The sequence below is a fragment of the Prionailurus bengalensis genome, chromosome C1, assembly GCF_016509475.1.
Source record: "Prionailurus bengalensis isolate Pbe53 chromosome C1, Fcat_Pben_1.1_paternal_pri, whole genome shotgun sequence".
NCBI classification, from domain to species: domain Eukaryota; kingdom Metazoa; phylum Chordata; class Mammalia; order Carnivora; family Felidae; genus Prionailurus; species Prionailurus bengalensis.
This window is the reverse complement of record NC_057345.1, coordinates 15,540,275-15,561,874: the sequence shown is the minus strand read 5'-3', so window position 1 is coordinate 15,561,874 and position 21,600 is coordinate 15,540,275. Positions and strand designations below refer to the sequence as shown.

At 53.3% G+C, this 21,600-nt stretch overlaps 1 protein-coding gene across 3 annotated transcripts in view; it reads left to right on the top strand.

The window, feature by feature from the left end:
• Window positions 1-21,600, top strand: part of ECE1 (endothelin converting enzyme 1) — a 113,342-nt gene that overhangs the window by 77,777 nt on the left and 13,965 nt on the right. For all 3 annotated transcript variants that reach the window (XM_043574013.1, XM_043574014.1, XM_043574012.1), the window contains exons 5-13: window positions 2,894-3,015; window positions 4,744-4,890; window positions 5,977-6,042; window positions 7,077-7,268; window positions 13,230-13,372; window positions 14,647-14,761; window positions 19,311-19,421; window positions 20,703-20,801; window positions 21,296-21,373. In XM_043574013.1, coding sequence (XP_043429948.1) covers window positions 2,894-3,015; window positions 4,744-4,890; window positions 5,977-6,042; window positions 7,077-7,268; window positions 13,230-13,372; window positions 14,647-14,761; window positions 19,311-19,421; window positions 20,703-20,801; window positions 21,296-21,373 — 1,073 coding nt within the window. The remainder of the gene's footprint in view (window positions 1-2,893; window positions 3,016-4,743; window positions 4,891-5,976; window positions 6,043-7,076; window positions 7,269-13,229; window positions 13,373-14,646; window positions 14,762-19,310; window positions 19,422-20,702; window positions 20,802-21,295; window positions 21,374-21,600) is intronic.

Here is a 21,600-nt window from a genome sequence, read left to right as displayed (position 1 = left end):
AGTTTGAACTCATTAGGGGCAGCCTCTCAGTGAAGGAGAACGGGAGGGTGTGTGTGTGCCTGAAGCACACATTCTGTCCTCCTGGCGATAATGCAGAGAAAGATGGGCACTGGAACTCTCTAGAATGAGCACAGCCAGGCTGTTCCTCCGGAGCCTTTCTTTGGGCCTCTTATCTCAGTGGCCTTGGTGCAGCAGGGGAGGGAGATGCCAGGCCCTCTCATTGGCCAGAGTACACAGAGCACACTCCCCCATCACCGACCCTGGCATTTCAGGGTCACGGCCAGAGCCACATATGGAAGATGAGACACTACTTTCGGGCTCTGGCAAGCAATGATGATTCTTTTGCTTTCCCTTCTAACAGCCCAGCTGCTGGGAGGCATTGTCATAGAAACAAGGCTTCGGGGGAGGGGTGGAAACCCCCCTTTTGCTTTCCCTGAAGTTCTGCTTCCTGAGTCTGAGGAGCAGGGAGAGGTCCAGCTCTCCCCATTTCTGCCCTCCCCTCCGGAAGGCTTCCTTTCGTGCCCCAGAAGGGAATAGGGACACGCAGGTGTTTCTAGGCTTCAGCGGCATGGCAGGCTGTGGCTTCCAGGACTGTGTGGACCCTCCACAGCCCCTCATCACTCAGGCCCCTGGACCACTGTCTCTCTCAGGGTTCTGTCTCTGCATCTCCCTTCAGACTAGCTCAGGCTGGTCCCATGCCTTCTTCAGGGCCATCACCCTGACTTCAGCAAGATGGGGGTTGATGCTCTCTGACCAGAGAAAACCGTGGTGCTGGTTATGGTAAGAATTGGGGGGAGGCCAGGTGGGCTTTTGCAACAGGGCTGGGAGAGCTAAAGTGACCCACGCTAAAAGTCAAGTCAGGAGCTGACGGGTGCCCCCTGCACCACAGGCCACTCCAAATGGATATCTTTTCTCTAGATAGCATGCCCTTGTGCGCCTCTCGTGTTTCCCCAAACTCTCCAATTTCGTCCAAACCCAAGGCTCTTTTCCCCTCATTTCTACCTGGTGAATAACTTCTTACCTTTAAAAGAACCAGCTCGGGGAGCTTGGCTGGCTTAGTCCATGGAGCATACAACACCTGATCTAGGGGTTGTCAGTTCGAGCCCCACAGTGGGTGTAGAGCCTACTAAAAAAATTTTTTTTAATATTTTTTTTATTGTTTTTTACACTTATTGATTTTTGAGAGACAGAGCACAAGTTGGGGAGGGGCAGAGAGAGGAGACACAGGATCCGAAGCAGGCTCCAGGCTCCGAGCTGTCAGCACAGAGCCTGACGCGGGGCTTGAAATCACAAACCGTGAGATCATGACCTGAGCTGAAGTTGGACGCTTAACCGACTGAGCCACCCAGGTGCCCCTAAAAAATATTTTTAATAAAAAATAAATAAAAGAACTGGCTTAGAGCTAGAGTCCCCCTGACCCCACCTCACCCCACCAAAGGGTGTGAATTTTCTTTGGGCTCCATAGCCATTTGCAATAACCAAAGCACCTCCGTGTCTCCTGGTCATTTCTTTGCTTGGCTGTGTCCACTACTAGACCATGAACTCCCTGGAGGCAGAGACTACCTGGGTCTTATTCATGTCTGTAAAACTGGAGCCAAGCCCAGTGCCCGGCACTGAATAGGTGCTCCATGTTGGGGCCTTCACCAAAGAACGTCTCCGGAGAGGCTCCATAGGAAAGATGGCCTCCGGGAGAGGCCTTGAAGGCTGTAAGATTTTGACAGTGTCCCATACTGGAGGGCCAGGGGGACGTTTTTCTTCGTGTGTTTTCTTGTCTGTTATCTGTGTCGTCATACTAGAAAGGAGGAAGCACTGGGACGGGGACATTGTCTTTTGTGTCCCCGAAGCTTGTGCAGTACCTAGCACAGAGTGAGCATCTAGCATCTATTTAGTGGATGAGTGGATAAGGATCTGCCAGAAAAGTCTTCATGGAGGAGGTGGGGTTTGGGGGAGTCTTTGAAGGAAGCAAGAGAAGGAGTTTCTGGGTCCAGGAGAAGTGAATTTGAAATGAGGAAAGGTGACTGTGGAGCAGTGAGGAAGGGGTTCCCCAGGGAGGCAGCAAAGTGGACAGACAGAATTGAGGGGGTCAGGGACCCAGGCGTTATCTGGAACAGGGCTTTGAGATGAAGGCTCAGGCATGGGAGCTCTGGCAGGTAGTAGGTCCTTCACGACCTGAACAGCAGGACGTGGTCACCTTCCCTGGGTATAAGCAGGGCCCTGTCCTGTGCTGGTGCACATACAGGAGTGTGGCCCTCAGCAGGCGGCTCCTGGACCGGGACACTGAGGACAGGGAGAGGGGGACCAAGGTCTCCCAGGCGTCCCGGTGTAAGGATAGAGGTGCTGACTGTTGAGTTAGGAAGAGACACGGCAAAAGCACTCTGCGTGAACTGTAAATCTGATGAACAGCCTGGACCCTCAGGGGAGAAAGGGAGAAGGAAACTCCTAGGGAATGAGGCCTTGGAAACTTCCATTCAGCTCCAGGCTTTATCCCAAGAGAAGTCATCTGGGATCTGAAAACCAAAACAGGCCTCTGTCCCACACACCAGGCGGGGGTGTCTGGGCCACGTGTTACCCAGCAGGGAAAGCAGGGTGTCCTCCTGGGTGGCCCATGCTGCCAGCCTAGGGACATGTCTGCAAACCTGCCTGGCAGACAGGGAGACACATGGTATGCTTTTCTTATTTTCACTCAGCAAAAATTAGGAAGCACCTCATTTCCCAGGATCTGCCCAGGGGCAGTCATATACCTGCTGTGACTGAGTCTTTGTGGCTACCTGACAGGGAGAAGTCCTAGGTCTTTTTACAGCTGAGAACACCGAGGCTCTGAGAAGGACTCCCTCAGTGCTACCCACTGAGCAACTGAGGGCGTGTTGCAAACTGCTATCCCTTGTCATTCCAGAAAATTCCACAGCCAGTGTGAGCGAGGCAGAAAGGAAGGCCCAAGTATACTACCGTGCATGTATGAATGAAACCAGGATCGAGGAGCTTAAGGCCAAGCCCCTGATGGAGCTGATTGAGAAGGTGAGTTCTTGGAGCAGGCTCTCATGGATCTCCTCCAGCCTGAGCTACCTGCCTCCGCCCCTCTGGCTGCCACCCCAGCTCTCAGGTACCACTGGGGCCTGGCGACCTCACATCTCCAACCACCGCACCCAGCTGGACTGTAGAACCTGTCGGGGCTGAGTGTGTCTGAGTGTGTGTGTGTGTGTGTGTGTGTGTGTGTGTGTGTGTGTGTGTATGCGTGCACGTGCTCATGTGTACGCATGCGTCTCTGGGTGGGAATATCTGTATTTGTGTCAGGGTACACGTCAGCACCTGTTGTGGATGTGTGCCACACGTATGTATGCCTCTCTGCATCTGTGTGTGGGATGGGGGCCGTATTTATAGAAAAAGCATTTCTCTACCTTGTTGATTCCCTTTCCACAGAGGGTGTGTTTTTGTGAAGAGGGGTATGTTCCAGAAGGACCAACTGAAAGTCTCAGATCTAAAGCAGAACCCCCTCCCCCCCGCCCCAGGGCACCTGGGTGGCTCAGTTGGTTGAGCGTCTGACTCGATTTCCGCTCGGGTCCTGATCCCAGGTAGTGGGCTCAAGCCTTGTCAGCTCCGTGCTGAGCGTGAAACCTGCTTAAGATTCTCTCCCTCTGCCCCTCTCCCCACTGTCTTTGTCTCTCTTAAAAAAAAAAAAGAAGAAGAAGAAGAACCCTCTCCTCCCCCATGAGGAGGGCCCCAGTTACCCCAGGCCTCCCATTCTCTCACAGGGGAGGACTCTTTCTTGCTGGGCACCTCCCAGTCAGCCTTGGATGGACTCTGCAGGGGCTGCCTATGACTGGCTAGGCTGCCTGACACCCACAGAGGGTGGCCATGGATGTTTCCCAGCTGTCTCATGCTCCCTCAGGGCCCCGCCTCCTGGCTTGGCTCTGAGAAGTCATTGCAGCAGGATGGGGAGCTGTGGACACCGGAGACCAGACAGTCCTCCCCTCTGGCACTGGTCCCACATGCCAGTGTGTGCCAAGCCAGAGACACCGAGGAGGTTACAAAATCCCATCTTCGGGGCACCTGGCTGGCTCAGTTGGTAGAGCATGCGACTCTTGATCTCGGGGTCGTGAGTTTGAGCCCTGTGTTGGGTATAGAGCCTACTTGAAAACAAAACTCCCAGGGGCACCTGGGTGGCTCAGTCGGTTAGGCATCTGACCTCGGCTCAGGTCATGGTCTCACGGTTCACCCCGCGTTGGGCTCTGCACTGACAGTGTGGAGCCTGCCTGGGATTCTCTCTCTCATGCTCTAAATAAACAAACAAACAAACAAACAAACAAACAAGTAAACTTAAAAAAAAAAAAAAAGAGTCCAAGCTCTGAGAGACACTAGAGACCATGGCTTTATCAACCTTTTTAAAAATATGGAGACTTTTTTTTTCCATAGGCACAATTGAATTTTGTGCACAAGTGAATCCACATGAGTCAGTATTCAAAAAGTGAACAGGCTGTGGGAGAAGTCTCCTTTCCATCCCCATCCCCAAGAGAGCAGCTGCCACGTGGATTCATTGCTCGCTCATTTAGGGCAAATTTCGTTCCACCCAGCGTCTCCTGTTGCTGGTCAGACACTCGACGAAGACCATCCCTTTCATTTGCTCTTGAGGCTCAGAGAGGTCAGATGACTGCTCCGGGTCACAGAGCAAGTCCGTGGCAGGAGCAGAATTCACACCCGGGTCTCCTGCCACCTCTTCACCTCCCCCTTCCCTCTCTCTGCCCGCAGCTAGGGGGCTGGAACATCACAGGTCCCTGGGACAAGGACAACTTCCAGGACACCCTGCAGGTGGTCACCTCCCACTACCGCACGTCTCCCTTCTTCTCTGTCTACGTCAGTGCCGACTCCAAGAATTCCAACAGCAACGTGATCCAGGTGAGCTGGCCTGGGTCCCCAGGAAGACGAATGGGCATGTTTTGCATTTAACCTGTTCTGAGTTTTGCAAGCGCCGGAGTAGGGGCAGACTTGCCCTGGGCGACAGGCCTCTGGTTTCTGAGCCTGGATTATTTCTGGAGACTCTGAACCGTGAGATTTTTGTCGGCAACAAGTCACGAGCAGGTTGCCGTCCTCGGGTAGGTGGGGTCAGTGCAGCACAGACGGGTCTCCGGGGTTCTGATCGGTCACCGTGGGCCCCCAGAGTGATGCCAACTCCTGGACACAGCTAAAGCCCCCTCCCGGTTCCCTCACCTCAGCCTCCGCCCTTTGTGGCTCTGCTTGGAATGGCTTGGAGTCCCTCTCTTCCTGCCGGAGCCTGCCCTGGACTTTGTATCGGCACCCCCAGGGAAGCCCCGGCCCTGATCCGCCCACCCTCAGATGAGCAAGCGAGGAGCCCAGGCTGGGGCCGTGAAGGCCGAGTTCCCATCCAGTTCTGCCTCTCACTCAGCATGTGGCCTCGGGCAAGTGCCTCAACCGCTCTGAGCTGCAGTTTCCTTCTCGATCAAACGAATTGTAACAACACCTCCTCTAGGCTCTGAGAGTTGCTGTCAGGAACTGACCCTCCCCTGCCTGCCAGACCCTCAGCACGTCCTCCCCTGGCTCTCTCCTTTGAGTCCTCATTCCAGCTCTGAGGGCTAGGTATTATTTCCCCTATTTCCCATGCGAAGAGCCTAAGGACCAGAAAGGTTCAGTGACTTGACTAAGGCCACAGGGGTCTTAACCACTGCACCGTCTTGGGAAGTGTTTAATTAAGTAGAAGCGCCATGCCAAGCCTAAGAGGTGTTTAGAGGGAGGGTGGCTCTAGCCCTTCGGAAGGGCCCAGAATCCCCGTGTCTGGGCAGCTATGCAGCCAGACGTGTCTGTTCCCACGCCGGCTGGCCCCACCCCAGAGGGGTCCTCCGCTACCAGCTCCTGCTCTGGCTGGGACCCAGGCCGGTCCTGTGTTGCCATGTGCCAGCTGTCCCCACAGCAGGCGGTGTGTATGTGCGACAGGAGACCCCCTCTCACTCCTGCCTTTCTCTCCAGGTGGACCAGTCTGGCCTGGGCTTACCCTCAAGGGACTATTACCTGAACAAAACTGAAAATGAGAAGGTGAGTGTGCTTCTTCAGAGAGAGTGGCTCCCAGCCCACACCCTGTGACGTTTTGCCCTCTCAGTGTCCCCTCCACATCACACCTGTGCGGGTCTTTGAAGCTGGAATTGCACAGAGGAATCAGTTATCTGATGGATGATAGATAGTCCCTGGCAGAAACAGACTAGCTGTTTCCCATTCAGGCATCGTGGGCACAATAGGCAGGGGATGGACAGGTGTCTTTTGTCCCCACTGTAGAGTAAGACAGCAGTAATGGCCATGGCCATCTGTGGGTGCTAAGCCTCTTATATACTCACCTCTTCCCCCCGCCCCCCCAGTAACCCCACAGATACAGAACGTCTCTGAACTTCGTTCACCTCATCTGCCATGTGGGTATGATTTTTACCTTGCCTTTTATAGAGGAGAGAGCAAGGCCCAGAGATGCTAAGTGACCCGCCCAAGGTCACATAGGGGTGAGGCTGAGATTCACATCCAGACCTGCTAACTCCAAAACCCATGCCTCTCATGATGTCCTGGAGAAACCTCGTCTGTGGTTCATCGTGTCTCCATTCATCCTGCCCACTTGTATTGGGCGTGCACCTACCAAGTGCCTGATGCTGGGGGGAGAGTGGGGACTGAGACAGTCATGGTCCCCGCTTAGAGTCTAGCAGGGGAGGCAGACGTTAATGAACTAACCACCCAGTTGGAGGCATAATGACAAATTGTGATAGCTCAAGGGTGAGCTGAGAAAGTCGAACACGGGAACCTAATTCGGATCTGGGGACATGGTAGAGGAGGGCAGCTCAGAAAAAGCGTGTTGTAAGAACTGAAGGATGGTCTGTGGGTAGCTTTCCCGTGATGGGCGTCCGAGCGGGAGTGTGGGTGGGGAACAGCAGGGACCCCCACCCACTCGAGCACCTGAGGGCTTCGTGCCGAGTTCCGTGGGCAGCCGGTCTGCGGACTTCCCGCGCTGGGCTGGCCCTGCCCCACCCGCCACCCGTGTCCAGCGTGCAGCAGGTGACACGACTGATAGACTGCGGGTGCTGGGCCCACAGGTGCTGACGGGATACCTGAACTACATGGTCCAGCTGGGGAAGCTGCTGGGTGGAGGGGACGAGGCCACCATCCGGCCCCAGATGCAACAGATTCTGGACTTTGAGACGGCACTGGCCAACATCACCATCCCCCAGGAGAAGCGCCGGGACGAGGAGCTCATCTACCACAAAGTGACAGCTGCCGAATTGCAGGTAACGTGAGCTCCGGTTGACGTGGAGCCCGGGGCAGGCGCAGGGCTTCAGGACGTAGGGTGCTGGGCTGGGGCTTTTATACCCACTTCATCAGGTCCCCAGAACAACCCTAAGGAGCAAGGATAGTTGTCACCCCAGTTCACAGGTGGGAAAACTGAGGCTCAGAGAGGCTAAGTTATCTGCTGAAGGCCACATAGCTTTTCTGTAACAACAGCATTTACCTGGGGAGGCTCTTGGTCATGACGATAATAGCTCACACTGATTGGGCATTTCCATGCTCAAGCCCCAGTCACATCGAGCCTGGTGTATATACAGCAAACAATAGACCTGAGAGGTGGGTTCTGTACTCACTTCTCCCTTTTCCAAGCCAGGAGGTTAAGTGACATGTTCAAGGCCCTGAGGCTCCCTAAGTGCCAGGGGAGGTGGACATTGGACTCACGCGTGGCTCATGGCATCTCTGTTCTTGACCACGATCCCTGGCAACCTCCTGGAGGTGAGAGGGGGTTTCTCTCTGTCACCGGGTATAACCCATTGGAAAGCAAGTGGCCCCTCTGCTGAAGGCTGCCCCCTGGTGGCTCCTTGAGGCTTGCAGGTGGTGAGTTGACTGCCAGTTCCGTCTTCCCAGTTCACCGCGTGTTGGTGTCTGGCTTTATCCCAGGTCCCCAGGGTCGCAGAGGAATCAGCAAGGTGGCCTTGGCCAGTCTTCCTGTTTCCTGCCGTTGCCTAGGAAGCCTCGGTGAGGCCTGCTTCTCCGCTGGGGAGGGTGACTAGGCCACTGTGTAGGGGTTCCACCGAGATGTCTCCTCCCTCCTTGTCTACCTTGACCAGCCAGGTCCCGCCCACCCATTGGAGTTGGCTCATGCCCTCTCCTTTCAGAAAGAACACCTCAGTCCCTACCCTTTTTCACCCTCCATTCCTTGCTCTGACAGGTATAGGGCCATCATCAGGGCCTTGCTCTGGAGGTTCTTCCAGGGTAGAGAGGAACACCAACCAGGAAGCAGTCCCAGACTCACTGCTGAGTGCTCTGGGTGAAAGAAGGTGGGCACTAGGACCCGAGTAGGGGGAAGTCAGGGAAGGTGAGTGGGATGTGTGGGCGAGAGGAGCACCAGGCCAACAGGGTGTCCCAGGTGGAGATACAGCCCAGGCAAAGCTGGGATGAAGGTGAGAGAGTCTTTTCTGGGTGCCAGCTGCCCTTCGGGTCCCCGGAGGAGCTGGCATCGGGGTGAGTGGTGTGCGTGGGTTGTTACAGAGATCAGCAGCCTGTGTTGGGGACCATCTGGCACCGTGTTGCCACTCTGAGGCCCGGAGGTCAACGGAGATGCTGTCTGTGCAGTGTGATTTGGTTTGCTCCAGCTGTCCACTTCTCAACGCAAGAAGGGCCCCAGCAGCAGCCCAGCCCCCCACGGTGGCCATAATGCCAACCGACCACCCCCAGGGAAGCAGAGGAGACACAGTAGCCCTGAGCACATCTGCCCCAGCGTGGCTTCCGGGCTCTACCCCAGAGCACCTTATAACATTGCTTTTGCTCTGATCTTCGAACAAGACAGGAAAGGCTTTTCCTCCCCCGCTGCTGCAGAGCCCTCCGGGTAGGGGAGGACTTTAGCAGAGGTACAGGCCCTGGGCTTGGAGTCAGAAGACTGCTCTGGCCCAGCCCCACTAGGAGCTGTGTGACCTTGGGCAAGTCACAAGACCCCCACGTGAGCCTTTGTTTCCTTCCTCACTCATTCACCCCTGCTTTATTCCAGAACACAAGAGACAAATGAGAGGCAGCCCCTGTCCCCATAAGGTGCACTGGTTCTTTAGTCACAGAGTTCTTTGAGAACAAGTTGAAAACTCTGGAGTGTCTCCCAGGGGAACAGGGCATGTGTGCATATTAAAAAATTATGTCTAGCATTTAAAGATTAAGTCCTGGACCCCTGAAACCTAGTATCCTCCAAAAGAATCTCTTCCTGGCCTGCCCACAGGGTTTAAGAGGATGAGATGAGGCAAAGGATGAGATTTCATTTTGTAAGCTCATGTGCACAATTGAAATGTACTGTAGTAATCGTTATTCGTGTTATTCCTTTGTTGTTGATGATGCCAGCCCACGTCTCTAACACTAAACCATTTGATTTATTCCAGCCTTGGACAGAGAAGGCCTTGCTATTCCCTGGTAGCTGGAAATTTGGTTTTCTTCCTACACCCCAGGTGACTCAGGGAAAGGTGTGCCAGCCTTCACAGTATGTGTCCAGGCTAACCCCACTAGAATAGAGTGGTTCCAGGCCAGCCCCCATCAGAGTCTGAATTCAGAGCCACAAATCAGACATCCTTCTGTTCCTTCTCTGGGGGCCTGAGGCCCTTCTCATTCCTTTCTAAGACCTTCCATATCAGAAGTTGTTTGACGGGTGCCTGGGTGGCTCAGTTGGTTAAGCGTCCGACTCTTGGTTTCAGCTCAGGTTGTGATCTCACAGTTGCATGAATTCGAGCCCCGCACCGGGCTCTGCGCTAACAGCATGAAGCCTTCTTGGGATTCTGTCTCTCTCCCTCTCTCTGCCCCTCCCCTGCTCGCTCTCGCTTGCTCTCTCTCTCTCTCTCTCTCTCTCTCAAAATAAATAAACTTAAAAATTAAAAACAAGAAAAAGTTGTTTGAGCATGAGTCTTGTCCTCTGCTCTAAATTCTCCAGCTGAGATCATGTTTGATAGCATCTTCCTTTTCTCTCTTATTTTGCAAGCCTACTTGAGCTGGCTCGTTGGTGACCAGCAGTACTCTTTGGCTACAGGTTTGGAAAATAGAGCTGACTGGTGTGCCCCCAAAGGATTTGAGTCACAAGTGGAATGTCCCAGTCAGTTAAAACAGCCGTCTCTATGGAGACAGATCTAGGCACACATGTTTAAGTTAGGCGTTCACTAAAGCAAGATTGAAAATGTGAAAATTCTGTTCAACACATACCTTATCTGGGGTTATGGGAATTTGCCTGCACGGAACACCTGCTCTCCCTGACGAAACAGGCGTGTGTCAAGTGCACAGGGATTTATCACCACCTGATGTCTGTACCCTGATTAGAATGTTCCAGTCGCCTGCAGTTTGTGAAGCTCTCGTTCATTGTGTAAACAATGACATTTTGTAAACCTGGTGAATTTCCCAGGCGTCTTTGCCAACAGATCATGCAGGCAGGTGTCTCTAAGCGTTGAGCCCTATTTGACCGTCTCACCTGGACACCTCCCAGTTTTGCAGCCACAGAAATTGTTAGAGAAGCCCCAGACGTTACCTGCCTAGGGGATTCTTGCCAGAGAGAAAGAGTTAATGGACAAGCTAGGGGGAAAGGCAGCTCAGGTTTAAAGAGCAGGCCATCCCCACGAGGTACAGAGCAGCCAACCACGGTGAGGGGGGGAGGGGGGGGTGCAGAATGTTGTCCCCATTTTATTTGTATTTATATTTGTGTTGGGGGGGGTGCATTTTAGAGAAAAGCTACAGAATGGCTTGAGGTCCCAGAACAAGTTCATGGTGAGGACTCTGATCCATGTCTCCTCTTGGAGTCGGGTGGGCAGGGATGTGCGGGAGCCCACCGGGCACGCCTCTTTGGAATCCTGTCTAGAGCATCTCTGACAAAAACCACCGCGGGTAGTTTGCGGTAGGTCCTGATGCCACTACGAATCGCCTCCCTGCCCCCCAAGAGCTGGCACACCGCTGCCTGTGGGAGCTGCCCTCTTCTGTCCTCGGAGGTCATTATTCCCCAAGAGCTGAGTTGCCCTTTGAAACCGGAGAGACGAGGGAGCCTAGAGTTTAGACCTGCACAGTCACTAGCTAACTACGTGAACTCAGAAAGGTCACCTTAGCTCATCTGCAAAGTCGGCATCTGTTAAGGGGAGGGCTTTACGACTGCTTTCTCACTGAGGGTATCGTAGGTAGTTACCAACAGGTTATAGGTTCATCTGATGTTGTAGATTGATTTTACATTGTACATTATTGATCGATCTTACCATATGAAGGCCGATTGTAATGTGTCTCCTGCAGCCTTTGTCTTCAGTTCTGCCCTTTTGCAAGGGAACAGAGAACAGAATTTATAATCCTTCAAGCCCAGGCCCACGCTTGGGAGACCTTGAGAATGACTACAATAGTTCATATCGATTGAGTGCTTGTTAAGTGCTGGCTACCATTCTCTGTGACTGACACATATCATATAACACAGTATATGTTTGCATCTTGTAAAATTACAGGGCGAAAAAGTAAGAACAACAGGTCGTGTGGGAGAAATAGGACTTAGAGAGTTCCAGGGCCCTGCAGTTTATGAAGCTCTCATTAATTGTATAAACAACTCCAATTAGATTCAAAAGTTGTGCCACTTGAAAGACATCACGCTAAGTGAAACAAACCAGTCACAGAGACAAATACTGTATGGTTCCACTTACACGAGGTAGCGGGAGCCGCCAAATTCATAGAGACAAAAAGTCGAATAATGGTTACTGGGGGCCCAGTAGGGAGGGAACTAGGGGGGATTCTTGTTTAATAGGTGCAGAGTTTCAGTTTTGCAAGATGGAATCTGGAGATGGACGGTGACGGTACTTAATGTCGCTGAACTGCATGCTTAAAAATGGTTTCGATGGTAAACTTCATGTTTGTGTATTTGACCACAGTTAAACCCAGAAGTTGTGCAAGTTTGTAACCAAAACAATAACTGGAACCTGGAGAGAGCTCAGCATGCCTGGAGGCTGCCTGGCGGGCAGTGGAGGAAGGCTGTTGTGGACACAGAGACAGTGCAGGCAGATGGGCTCTGTACAGTGGGGCTGCTGCCGCTAGGCGGGCTGAGAACAGGCTACCTGCTCGAAGCTGGGAGTTACTCGAAGCCGGAGTGCAGAGGGAGCTCTGGCATCGGCCGTCGTTTTAAATGATCTTATGGGCACCTGGGTGGCTCAGTTGGTCAAGCATCTGACTCCTGGTTTAGGTTCAGGTCATGATCCCAGGGTTGCAAGGTGGAGGCCCGTGTCGGGCTCTGTGCTGAGGGTGGAGCCTGCTTAGGATTCTCTCTCTCTCTCTCTCTCTCTCTCTCTCTCTCCCACCCCCTGGCCTCTCTTCCCAGCTCATGCACTCTCTCTCTCTCTCTCTCTCTCTCTCTCTCTCTCAAAAATAAAAATAAATAATAAAAAATAAATGATCGTAAAATAGAGCTGACCAGCCAGCCTCCTGTGCATCAGCAGAGCTGGGGGCTTTTCCTTTCTCGCTGGAGGTTGTCAGTCTAAGCTTATTTTTTCAGATCCCGTGCCCAAGAAAAATCACCTGTGGCCCGAAGCATTTGCACATTATACTGCTATCATTCTTGAATTTACCGGTCGTATAGACTAATCACCTAGTAATTGGTATTATGGAAGTGCATGTTGAATGGAACAGACAGCATTAACCTGTTTAATCCTTACACTAACCCCATGGCGTGAGTTCTGTTATGATGAGGAGATCCCATTTCAGACGAGACCCCGAGGCACAGAGTGGTTCATCCACTTACTCAAGGTTACACAGCTAGTAAGTAGAGAGCTGGAATACGAACCCAGGCGGTTTGGCTCTGGATGCTACACAGCTTTCCGTTATAGGCCCGTCTGGGCTCAGTTTCTTCATCGATACCCTGGGGACAGTGGCGCCTCCCACCGAGGCCTCTCATGAGGTCCCGCTGAGAGAAGACGTGTGAGTCGTTTGCAGTGGTACCTGGCACAGGAGGGGCTTGCAGAATGGTAGCTACTGCTGCTGTCACTGTGTCCCCTTTATTCCGTCCCAGCTCCGTTTCAAGTTGAAGTTGGTGTTTGGCTCCTTAGAATTCTGTCGAGAGCATCTCTGACAAAAGCCAGAGACCTCAGTTTGATATCTGCACAGGGCGCTGTCCGTGCCCAGCTCTTCGGAGGCATGGTGCCCGACTTCCTCGGAAGAGCACCCTGGAGCCTTGGGCGTGGAGGAGAAACAACCCAGCCAGAGTCACACGGTCTCTTCCCTTCCAGGCCTTGGCGCCAGCCATCAACTGGCTGCCCTTTCTCAACACCATCTTCTACCCCGTGGAGATCAATGAGTCCGAGCCTGTTGTTATCTACGACAAGGAGTACCTGGGGCAGGTCTCCACCCTCATCAACAACACGGACAAATGGTAAGGGACGGCCAGGCAGCCCTTGGGGTCACACTCTCCCGCTGCTGCTGCTGCTGTCCTCTTCTCCCGCCAGATAGGTGTGGCCAGCAGGTGACAGACTGACTCAGGAGCGTGGGCCCTGGGGAGAGGCAGCCCTTCAAATCCCAGCCCCTCCCCCCACCAGCTCTGTACCCTTGGGCAAGTTTCTCACCCTCTCCTGGTTCATGCTCCCCATCATAAAATGGGGCTGGAAACAGCACCTACCTGGTAGGGATCCCAGAGCCGAGTGAGAGTATGACTTGGAATGGGGCTCAGTGAATGTTCGCTCATATTTATAGCTAATACTTCTGATTTTTTTTAATTTTAAAGATTTGTTGGAGAGGCTTTTGAAAACTACAGAAAAAATAGACAAAACTTAAACTTACCCAAACACTGCTGTTGATTCTATGGTGTGTGTGTGTGTGTGTGTGTGTGCGCACGTGTGTGAGGGAGAGAGAGGTGAATTTTCTAATATATGGTTCCTTTTTTCCCCATTGTTGTGACCACATGTGTAATCTGCTTTTCTCTTGACCTTTGTCAAGAGCATTTTCCCCATGTTATCCCGCACTCTCTGTGGACCTCATTCTTCACGGCTGCACAGTATTCCACCAAGTATACATATAATTATTTACTCAACCCTTCCCCTATTGTCAGACATTTAGGTTGGTTCCAGTTTGAGGCTAGATGCTCACTGTTGTGAACATCTCTTTGTACCAAGGTGGCTTCTTTGCAAGGGTGACAACAGCCACAGAGGATTCTCTGTGCCCTGAGGGAGGGGGCAGTGAGCTCTTTCACGCAGACCATGGAGGGGCTGGCCAGGGCTTCCTTTCCTGCCCCTCCTATTCTTAAGGCCCCTTTCCTGACGCTGGCCCTCTGGCCGGGACATCTCCAAGCTGGGGACATGGCAGCCTCCTCCCTGCTCCAGCCCAGCAGTACACAGCATCCAGGGGGCATCTCCATGCTGCCCTTCCACGGCTTCCAGACAAAAAGCAGCTATGCAACAAGCGTGTATTGAGGACGTGTGATGTACAAATCACCTCCCTAGGCACTGAGGGGTTTTCAAAAGAGGACCCAGGCTCTGCCTTGAAGAGCTGACATTCCCCGTTAGTGAGCAGCAACCTGCCAGACTGGGGCAGGTCGGGGAACGAGCCTGCTAGCCGAAGGCCGGTTCTGAGCGCCCCCTAAAGGTCAGTGGGGGAAGTGCTGTGATGCTCTCAGCTCTGGACCCTTCTGAGCGGTCTGATCTCTTGCCCCAGCCTGCTCAACAACTACATGATCTGGAACCTGGTGCGGAAGACAAGTTCCTTCCTTGATCAGCGCTTTCAGGACGCCGACGAGAAGTTCATGGAAGTCATGTATGGGACCAAGAAGGTGAGCCTCTGTGACTGCATTCCTATGCATGTGCTGAGTACCTACTGTGTGCCAGGCCCTGGGTTGGAGGCTCTTGTGACCTTAGTGTCCTCTAGGGCCATGGAACTCATGAGGGAGGATCTAAGCTAGTTGGGGATGGACAGAAGCTTCCAGAAGGAGATGATTACATCCAATCTTAAAGGGTAAAGAGGAATCTTAGAGAGTTAGCTACTTTACGGCAAAAGGTGGCTTCTGTTTTCTTCCTTCCAACTCCTTCTCAATGCTGGTGATAATAAACGCTTTCCTGTAACTCCAGTGATCTTAATATCCCTATGAGGTGGGTGTGATCATCATCCCCATTTTATACAGGGGACCTCCAGTAATACTGCTGCTTCTCCATAAACATAAAACACTCGGTGCAGCACCTGGTTCATGGTAAGTCCGCACATGTATTCACTGCTGTCATGCTCCCTGGCCCCGAGAGCCCATTCTTCCAGAGGTCCCAGGGCTCCAGGACCCTCACTCCCCCCCTCTCAGGGCCCCACCCTAGGTGGGAACTTTCCCAGACACTTCCACTTTTTCCCCAAGGAGGTCACCCTCTCATTCATGTAGCCCACAGACATGTATTCATAGGACATGAGTCCCTTGTGGGAACAGAGACAAGTGAGGTGGCATCTGTGCCCCAAGAGCCCACATCGTGAGGTCCTCATATGTGCTGATGGGATGCACACCAAGTCAGGGCCCCAGGGAGGTGCCCCAGCTATAGACCAATAGAGGGCGAGGTGCTAAGCTTGCCCAGTGCACCCACCCAGGACAGCAGCTAGCAAGACCCCAGGGGACGGGCAGAGCTGGCTCCGGCCGCCCTGCCCCCATGGCCCTTCCTAGAGTCCAGTGTAGTGGACAGAGCTGGATAAGGGCTGGCAGAGAATGGTGGGATGTGGGTGCTGGCCTCCGGTCCTAGAGTTCATCCTGGGAAGAGTTCTCCTTTTCTTTACCCTCCCCATATATACCCACCTCTGGCAGGAAGGGGATGGAAGGAGAGGGTGGCTGGGAACAGGCCCTGCTCCTGACAAGAGGGGCCTCTGAGGGCACCAAAGGACCTCAGCCATGAGAGCCACGTGGCCCTGCAGAGAAGGACCAGGGGAAGGATTGGCTGCTTTGCTCAGCTGACCCGCCTTCCTGCTCCACCTGTACCTACCTTGGACCGGCCCTGGGTGAGCCCTGGGTCACAGACATGACGAGACATGGACTCTGTCCCCTGGAGCACTTGGCTTCCCACGGGACTTTATTCAGGAAGGGTCTGACCAGGACTGGGGATGGTAGTTACAGAGATGCCTCTGTGTGGGGATCATGTACCTGCATCATTGCTTACCCACTGGGTACAGATGAGGAAACGGGTCTAGGTGGTGAAGGGTTTCCCAAGTCACCCAGCAAGGAGGCAGCCAAACTCCCAAATCAAACCCAGCTCTGGATGACGGTGACACCTTGGCACTTTCAGCCACTCACTAATGCTAACGATGATCATCATCATAATAAAAGACATCATTACTAGATGTTGCCTTTTGTAGGCATTATGTCACCAAGTTCCTATAACAGCTCTGTGTGTTCGGAACTATTATCATCAGCCCATTTTATAGATAAAGAAACTGAGGCTCCATGAGGGGAAAGGACGATTCAAAGTCACACGGCTCATTAGTGGCGAGTGGGTTCTCAAACCTAGCACAGTTGATTCCACAGCCCCCACCCGAACTCTGCTCCACTCAGCCTCTGCTCTGCAGAAGCCAGAAGTCAAAATTGAGCTTCCTGGTGGTTGCCAGGGGCTGGGGGCAGGGAGGCGGGCATGGGGAGTTGTTCAATGGGGAGTTGTTCAATGGGTGTGAAGTTTCACATTTGCAAGATGAAAAGTTCTGGAAATTGGTTGCACAGCAATGTGAATATGCTTAGCACCACTGACCTATACACTTAAAGCAGCTGGAATGGTAAATCTTCTGTGTATTTTACCATGATAGGTAGGTAGGCAGGTAGGTAGGTAGATAGATACATAGATACACAGGGAGAACTTCCCTGGGCGAGTCTCAGAGTGCAGGGTGCTGCTCTAATCAGTGGGATGCTAAGAGCTGGTGGAGCCCAGAAAGGCTTTGCCAGAAGCCAGGGCAACTGGGAGCCCCTAGAGGTGGGAGGCTGTGAGCCAGGGTCACGATATGCCCCATGCATGGTATACGGAAACAGCACAGCACTGTGGTCAGAAGATCTGTGTTTGAAATGCTTCTTCTAACCACACAGCCTTGGGCAAATCACTTCATTGGAGCAGAAGACTCAGTCTTCCCAAATGTAAAAAGGAATACTTAATCCCTGCCCTGCCCTACTGACCAGGGCACCGTCTGGGATTACACAAAGGTGTTCCCACAAAGTCTGTCCTAAAGGCTAAAGCACTCCACACCCTGCACTTTATCTGCAAAGAGGAGCACAGAACCTGCCTCGTGGGGTTATTATGAGGATTATATGAGCTGTGGCCCACATTATGAGGATTATATGAGCTACGGCCCACACCCGATAAACACTCAGCTGGCACACACTAGTCTTGCTGCCATTGTTGCTGTTATTATGTGTCTGACTCTCCCCCTGGGTGCTCTGGGCGTTTCTATTGAGCCCCTTGAAGGCAGAGCTCACGGCTGATTCGCCTCTAGGTTCCAAGCACCTAGCGCTCTCAGGGTGCAAAAGAACTGCCCAGAGAGCACTGGGCATGTGAATGAATGAGTGAGCGAATGAATGAATGGGTTTATGTAAAAGCTCTCCTGAGAAGGCAGTGAGACTCAGCCCCTGACTCAGCCATCAGGGCCTAGGGCCCCCACGGAGCCTGGGAGTTCGAGTCCCCCCCCCCCCCCGGTCTTGACCTTCTGCGTGGGTGGCCTCGGCCAGATCTGGACACAGCCGTGTCCAGCTGTGGGAGGGCACAGCATCTAAATGGACACATGGGTGGGACAGCTTAAAAGAACCTGGGCCACTCAACTTGTGGAAGGCTGAGATGCCTTTTACTTCCTCCCCTTCTTCCTTCTTTCCTGGAAGAAATTTCTTTAAGGTAGAATTTGCGTACCGTAAAATGAACGGGGTACACGAAGTACACAGTGTAGCGAGTTTTGACAAATGAAGTCGCCCATGTAACCAGCACCCCAATCGAGATAGAGAACATTCCTGTCACCCACTTATCCAGTGTCCTTGGAACAGAAGGTCCCTTCAGTCCCCCAAGTGGGTGTGGACAGGTGTGGGTGGGATTGCACACTGTGGGCTCTTTCATGTCTGGCTGCTTTTGCTCAGCTAATGGCTGTGAAATGCATCCGTATTGTGTGTCACACTCCTTCTGGTTGCCAAGTAGTGTGCTGTTGTATAAAAATACCACATTTTGTTTATCCGTCTGCCTGTTGGTGGGCATTTGCTTGTTTTCAGTTGGAAAACTATCATGAAGCAGGCTGCCCCAAGCCTGGTGGTTGTTACCACCTGTTCTTCAGGGTCAGGAGGCCACACGAGGGATTTATACGAGCAGGGTGAGCAGGGCCACCACTCATGGTCACGGGGACCATGCACAGCCAGCAGGCTGGTGGGGCAGGAGAGCAAGCGGGGCTCGAACCAGCGTGGCTGTGCTTCCCCTGAGCTCTGTGGGGCTACAGCCTAAGGCCACCCATTTCCAGCTCCCCACAGGTGCCCTGGGGGCTGGTGGGCTGGCGGGCTGGCAGGCTTGTGGGCAAGACCACGGGCTACCAAGGCATCTGCGTCCTGCAGCATCACTGTGCTGGTCCTTCCTCTAGGAGGCTTTAAATGGGGTTGGGTCCTGGAGCGTCTGGGTGGCCCAGCCGGTTAAGCGTCCACCTTCGGGTCAGGTCGTGATCTCACAGTTCGTGGGCTTGAGCCCCGCATCTGGCTCTGTGCTGACAGCTCAGAGCCTGGAGCTGCTTTGGATTCTGTGTCTCCCTCTCTCTCTGCCTCTCCCCCACTCATACTCTGTCTCTCTCTCTCTCTCTCAAAAAATAAACAAACATTAAAAAAGAAAATGGGGTTGGGTCTGGCCTTCTGGGAGGGTTTTCCTGTTGCACAAGAATAGACGCAGTAATTTCTCAAGTCTTTGCCACCAGGATTCTTAGCCTCCCCCAGGGGGCAGGGCGAGGTAGGGGTGGGGGGTGGGGCGTGCGATCAGGCATGTCAGAGTTCTGTCACTCTAACACCCCTCGCTCGCTGTGGGACCCTGGACCGGCGACTTCCCCTTGCAGAGTTTCTGTGTCTGTTTCCTCATCTGTCAAGGCCCACATCCCTGCCTTCCAGGTTCGTTCTGATGGCTCCTTAAGATACCGTTTATGACATGCTGTACACAGAGCCTGGCATTCAGGAAATCATAGATGGCAGCGATGAGGAATATTCTGTGGCCTCTTGATCTAGTGCCTAAAATAACTTCCACTGCGTCAGAAAAGGTCTCCTGGAGGTTCTGGAAGGAAGCAGCCCCAGCCGCTGCTGCCTCCTGGACGGACAAGGGTTGGGAAGAAGGACAGGACCAAGTAACCCCTGTCCCTTGTGTTTCCAGACCTGTCTTCCCCGGTGGAAGTTCTGCGTGAGCGACACAGAGAACAACTTGGGCTTCGCCCTGGGCCCTATGTTTGTCAAAGCGACCTTTGCGGAGGACAGCAAGAGCATAGTGAGTGCCTCGTCTTGCACACAGGCTGTGACATCGCACCTGCACTAGCCCTTCGTGAACCTGACAGCCCACACTTCTGTCTGCTCTGGACCTTTCCTACTCCGGGCCAGGGCTCCAGCCTTAACTCAAAGTTCCTGTTTTCTGAAGCCTTGAATGCCAGGTGTTATTTGGGATAGCTCTATAATTGAGTGGCAGGCACTGTAGCTGTATTGCCCTTTAACCCCGCAAGGCCATTCCAGCCATCTCTGCCTCTACCACCAAGGGGAATGAGGGGCCCAACGAGCTGGTGTTGGCAGAGCAGCTCTGGCCTGGAGGGTGACATTTTTCTTACCCTGTGGGTGACGGGTTTGTTCTGGACGCGCAGAGGAACATCATGGCTACGTGTGTGAAGACAGCCAGGCCCCAGTCCAGATCCTGGATCCATCACTTCCTGGTGGGGTGACTTGGGACAGTTTTTCTCCCTTCACCGTTAACTTGGAAGTGGGGCTGTCCATCCCGCGGTGGGAGACAAAATGAAATACCGCACACAAAACAAGGGCTCAGTGAGTGGTAGCTATAATATTATTATTATTATGTTATCGTTACAGTTTTTGTTCCTGATTTTAGTTATGTAGATATTATCTGCAGTCAGATGTTAGCAAAGGGAGACTCCCATTCCTTAGGCGACTCGACTCGCCTATGAGCAGCTGATACAGAATCTTCGTCTAGTTCTGTCGGCCGCCAGCCCCTCTGCTCTTTCTGCTGCACGACTTCCTCCCCCCGCTCTAGCATCTTTGGCCTCCGGGTCTGCCTGTGACATTATCGCCCTCAAGAGAAGCTGGTCATCTCCAGCCTGAGCACAGCATTGCTGAGACTGCTTCTCAGAACTCGGGTTCTGTAGATTTTAAAACCCATTCCATCAATGAAGAAATCCTGTGGGCCAGTAAGTCTGAGAAAGACTAATAAGACTTTTACACTCTCCAGAAGAACCACAGTGCATGTTGTACGCCCAAGGTTCTGAAAAGTCCTGCAGAGGAGAGACTTTTCCAGCTTCCCCAAAGCTTGTCCTATGCATATTTGGCCATGGAACTCTGTTTATGGAGGTCCAGTCTTGTCCTGCAGGACTCCAGTGTTCTGAGGAACAAGGTTGGGGAAGTGGCTGGGGCTCCCCTTCTTCGCCCAGCACTCACAGCCTGAGGTTTTGAGCTGTGATCTGAGTTTCGACTCTGGCCCGGGGCCTCCCTTCTGCCTGGGGTGTCTGTCCAGTGCCCAGCCCTCACTGGTCAGCTTCTCTCTCCTCAGGCCAGCGAGATAATCCTAGAGATCAAGAAGGCATTTGAGGAAAGCCTGAACACACTGAAGTGGATGGATGAGGACACTCGGAGATCAGCCAAGGAGAAGGTGAGGCTGGCCCGGTGCCTGAAGGGATGGCTGAGGCTTCCCGCCCGTGGGGCCACAGCCACGGACGGAGGAGGGTGCGTGAAGGGAGACCACTCCCAGCTAGTAAGCCCGGCGTGGACGCTGTCCTGCCCTCAGGGGGTGAACAGTCCAGCAGGATGGAGGGACAGCCTTGACCACATGATTGCATTAATAACTGTGTAAAAACAGACCGTGTTGAGCACGTGAGAGAAAAATGCAGGGAGATGTGACATGTCTAACGAAGAGGGAGGGACTTGATAGAGTCCAGCGGGGGACAGCCAGCAAAGGCTTCCCTCGGGACGTGACATTTAAGCAGAGGGCCAAAGGGTAAGTAGAAGTCGGGCAAGAGAGGAACCTTTCCAGAAAGAGATGTGGAAACCCCAAGCAGGAGGACCTGCCCGTGTCCCTTTGGTCCAGAGCCCGAGGCCAGCCAGCCCTGCTGAGCGCTCAGTGTCCGCCGTATCTCTCCTGTCTAGGCAGACGCAATCTACAACATGATAGGCTACCCCAACTTCATCATGGACCCCAAGGAGCTCGACAAAGTGTTCAATGACGTGAGTGGCTCCCACCCTGCCCCCTTGCGTTCCCAAATGCCCCTGGAGGTCCGCAGTTGGGGACGAGCAGAGGCAGGCTGGGTCCAGGTGGGATGCTGGAGGCACCTTGACTGTCAGGACATCTCAAGATGCGGTGGTGGGAGGTGTGGGGATGGGTTCTCTGCTCCTCCCCTCCTGGGCCCGCCTCCCCCGAGCCTCTGTCAGTCAGTGCCCAGCCCTCAGTGCCA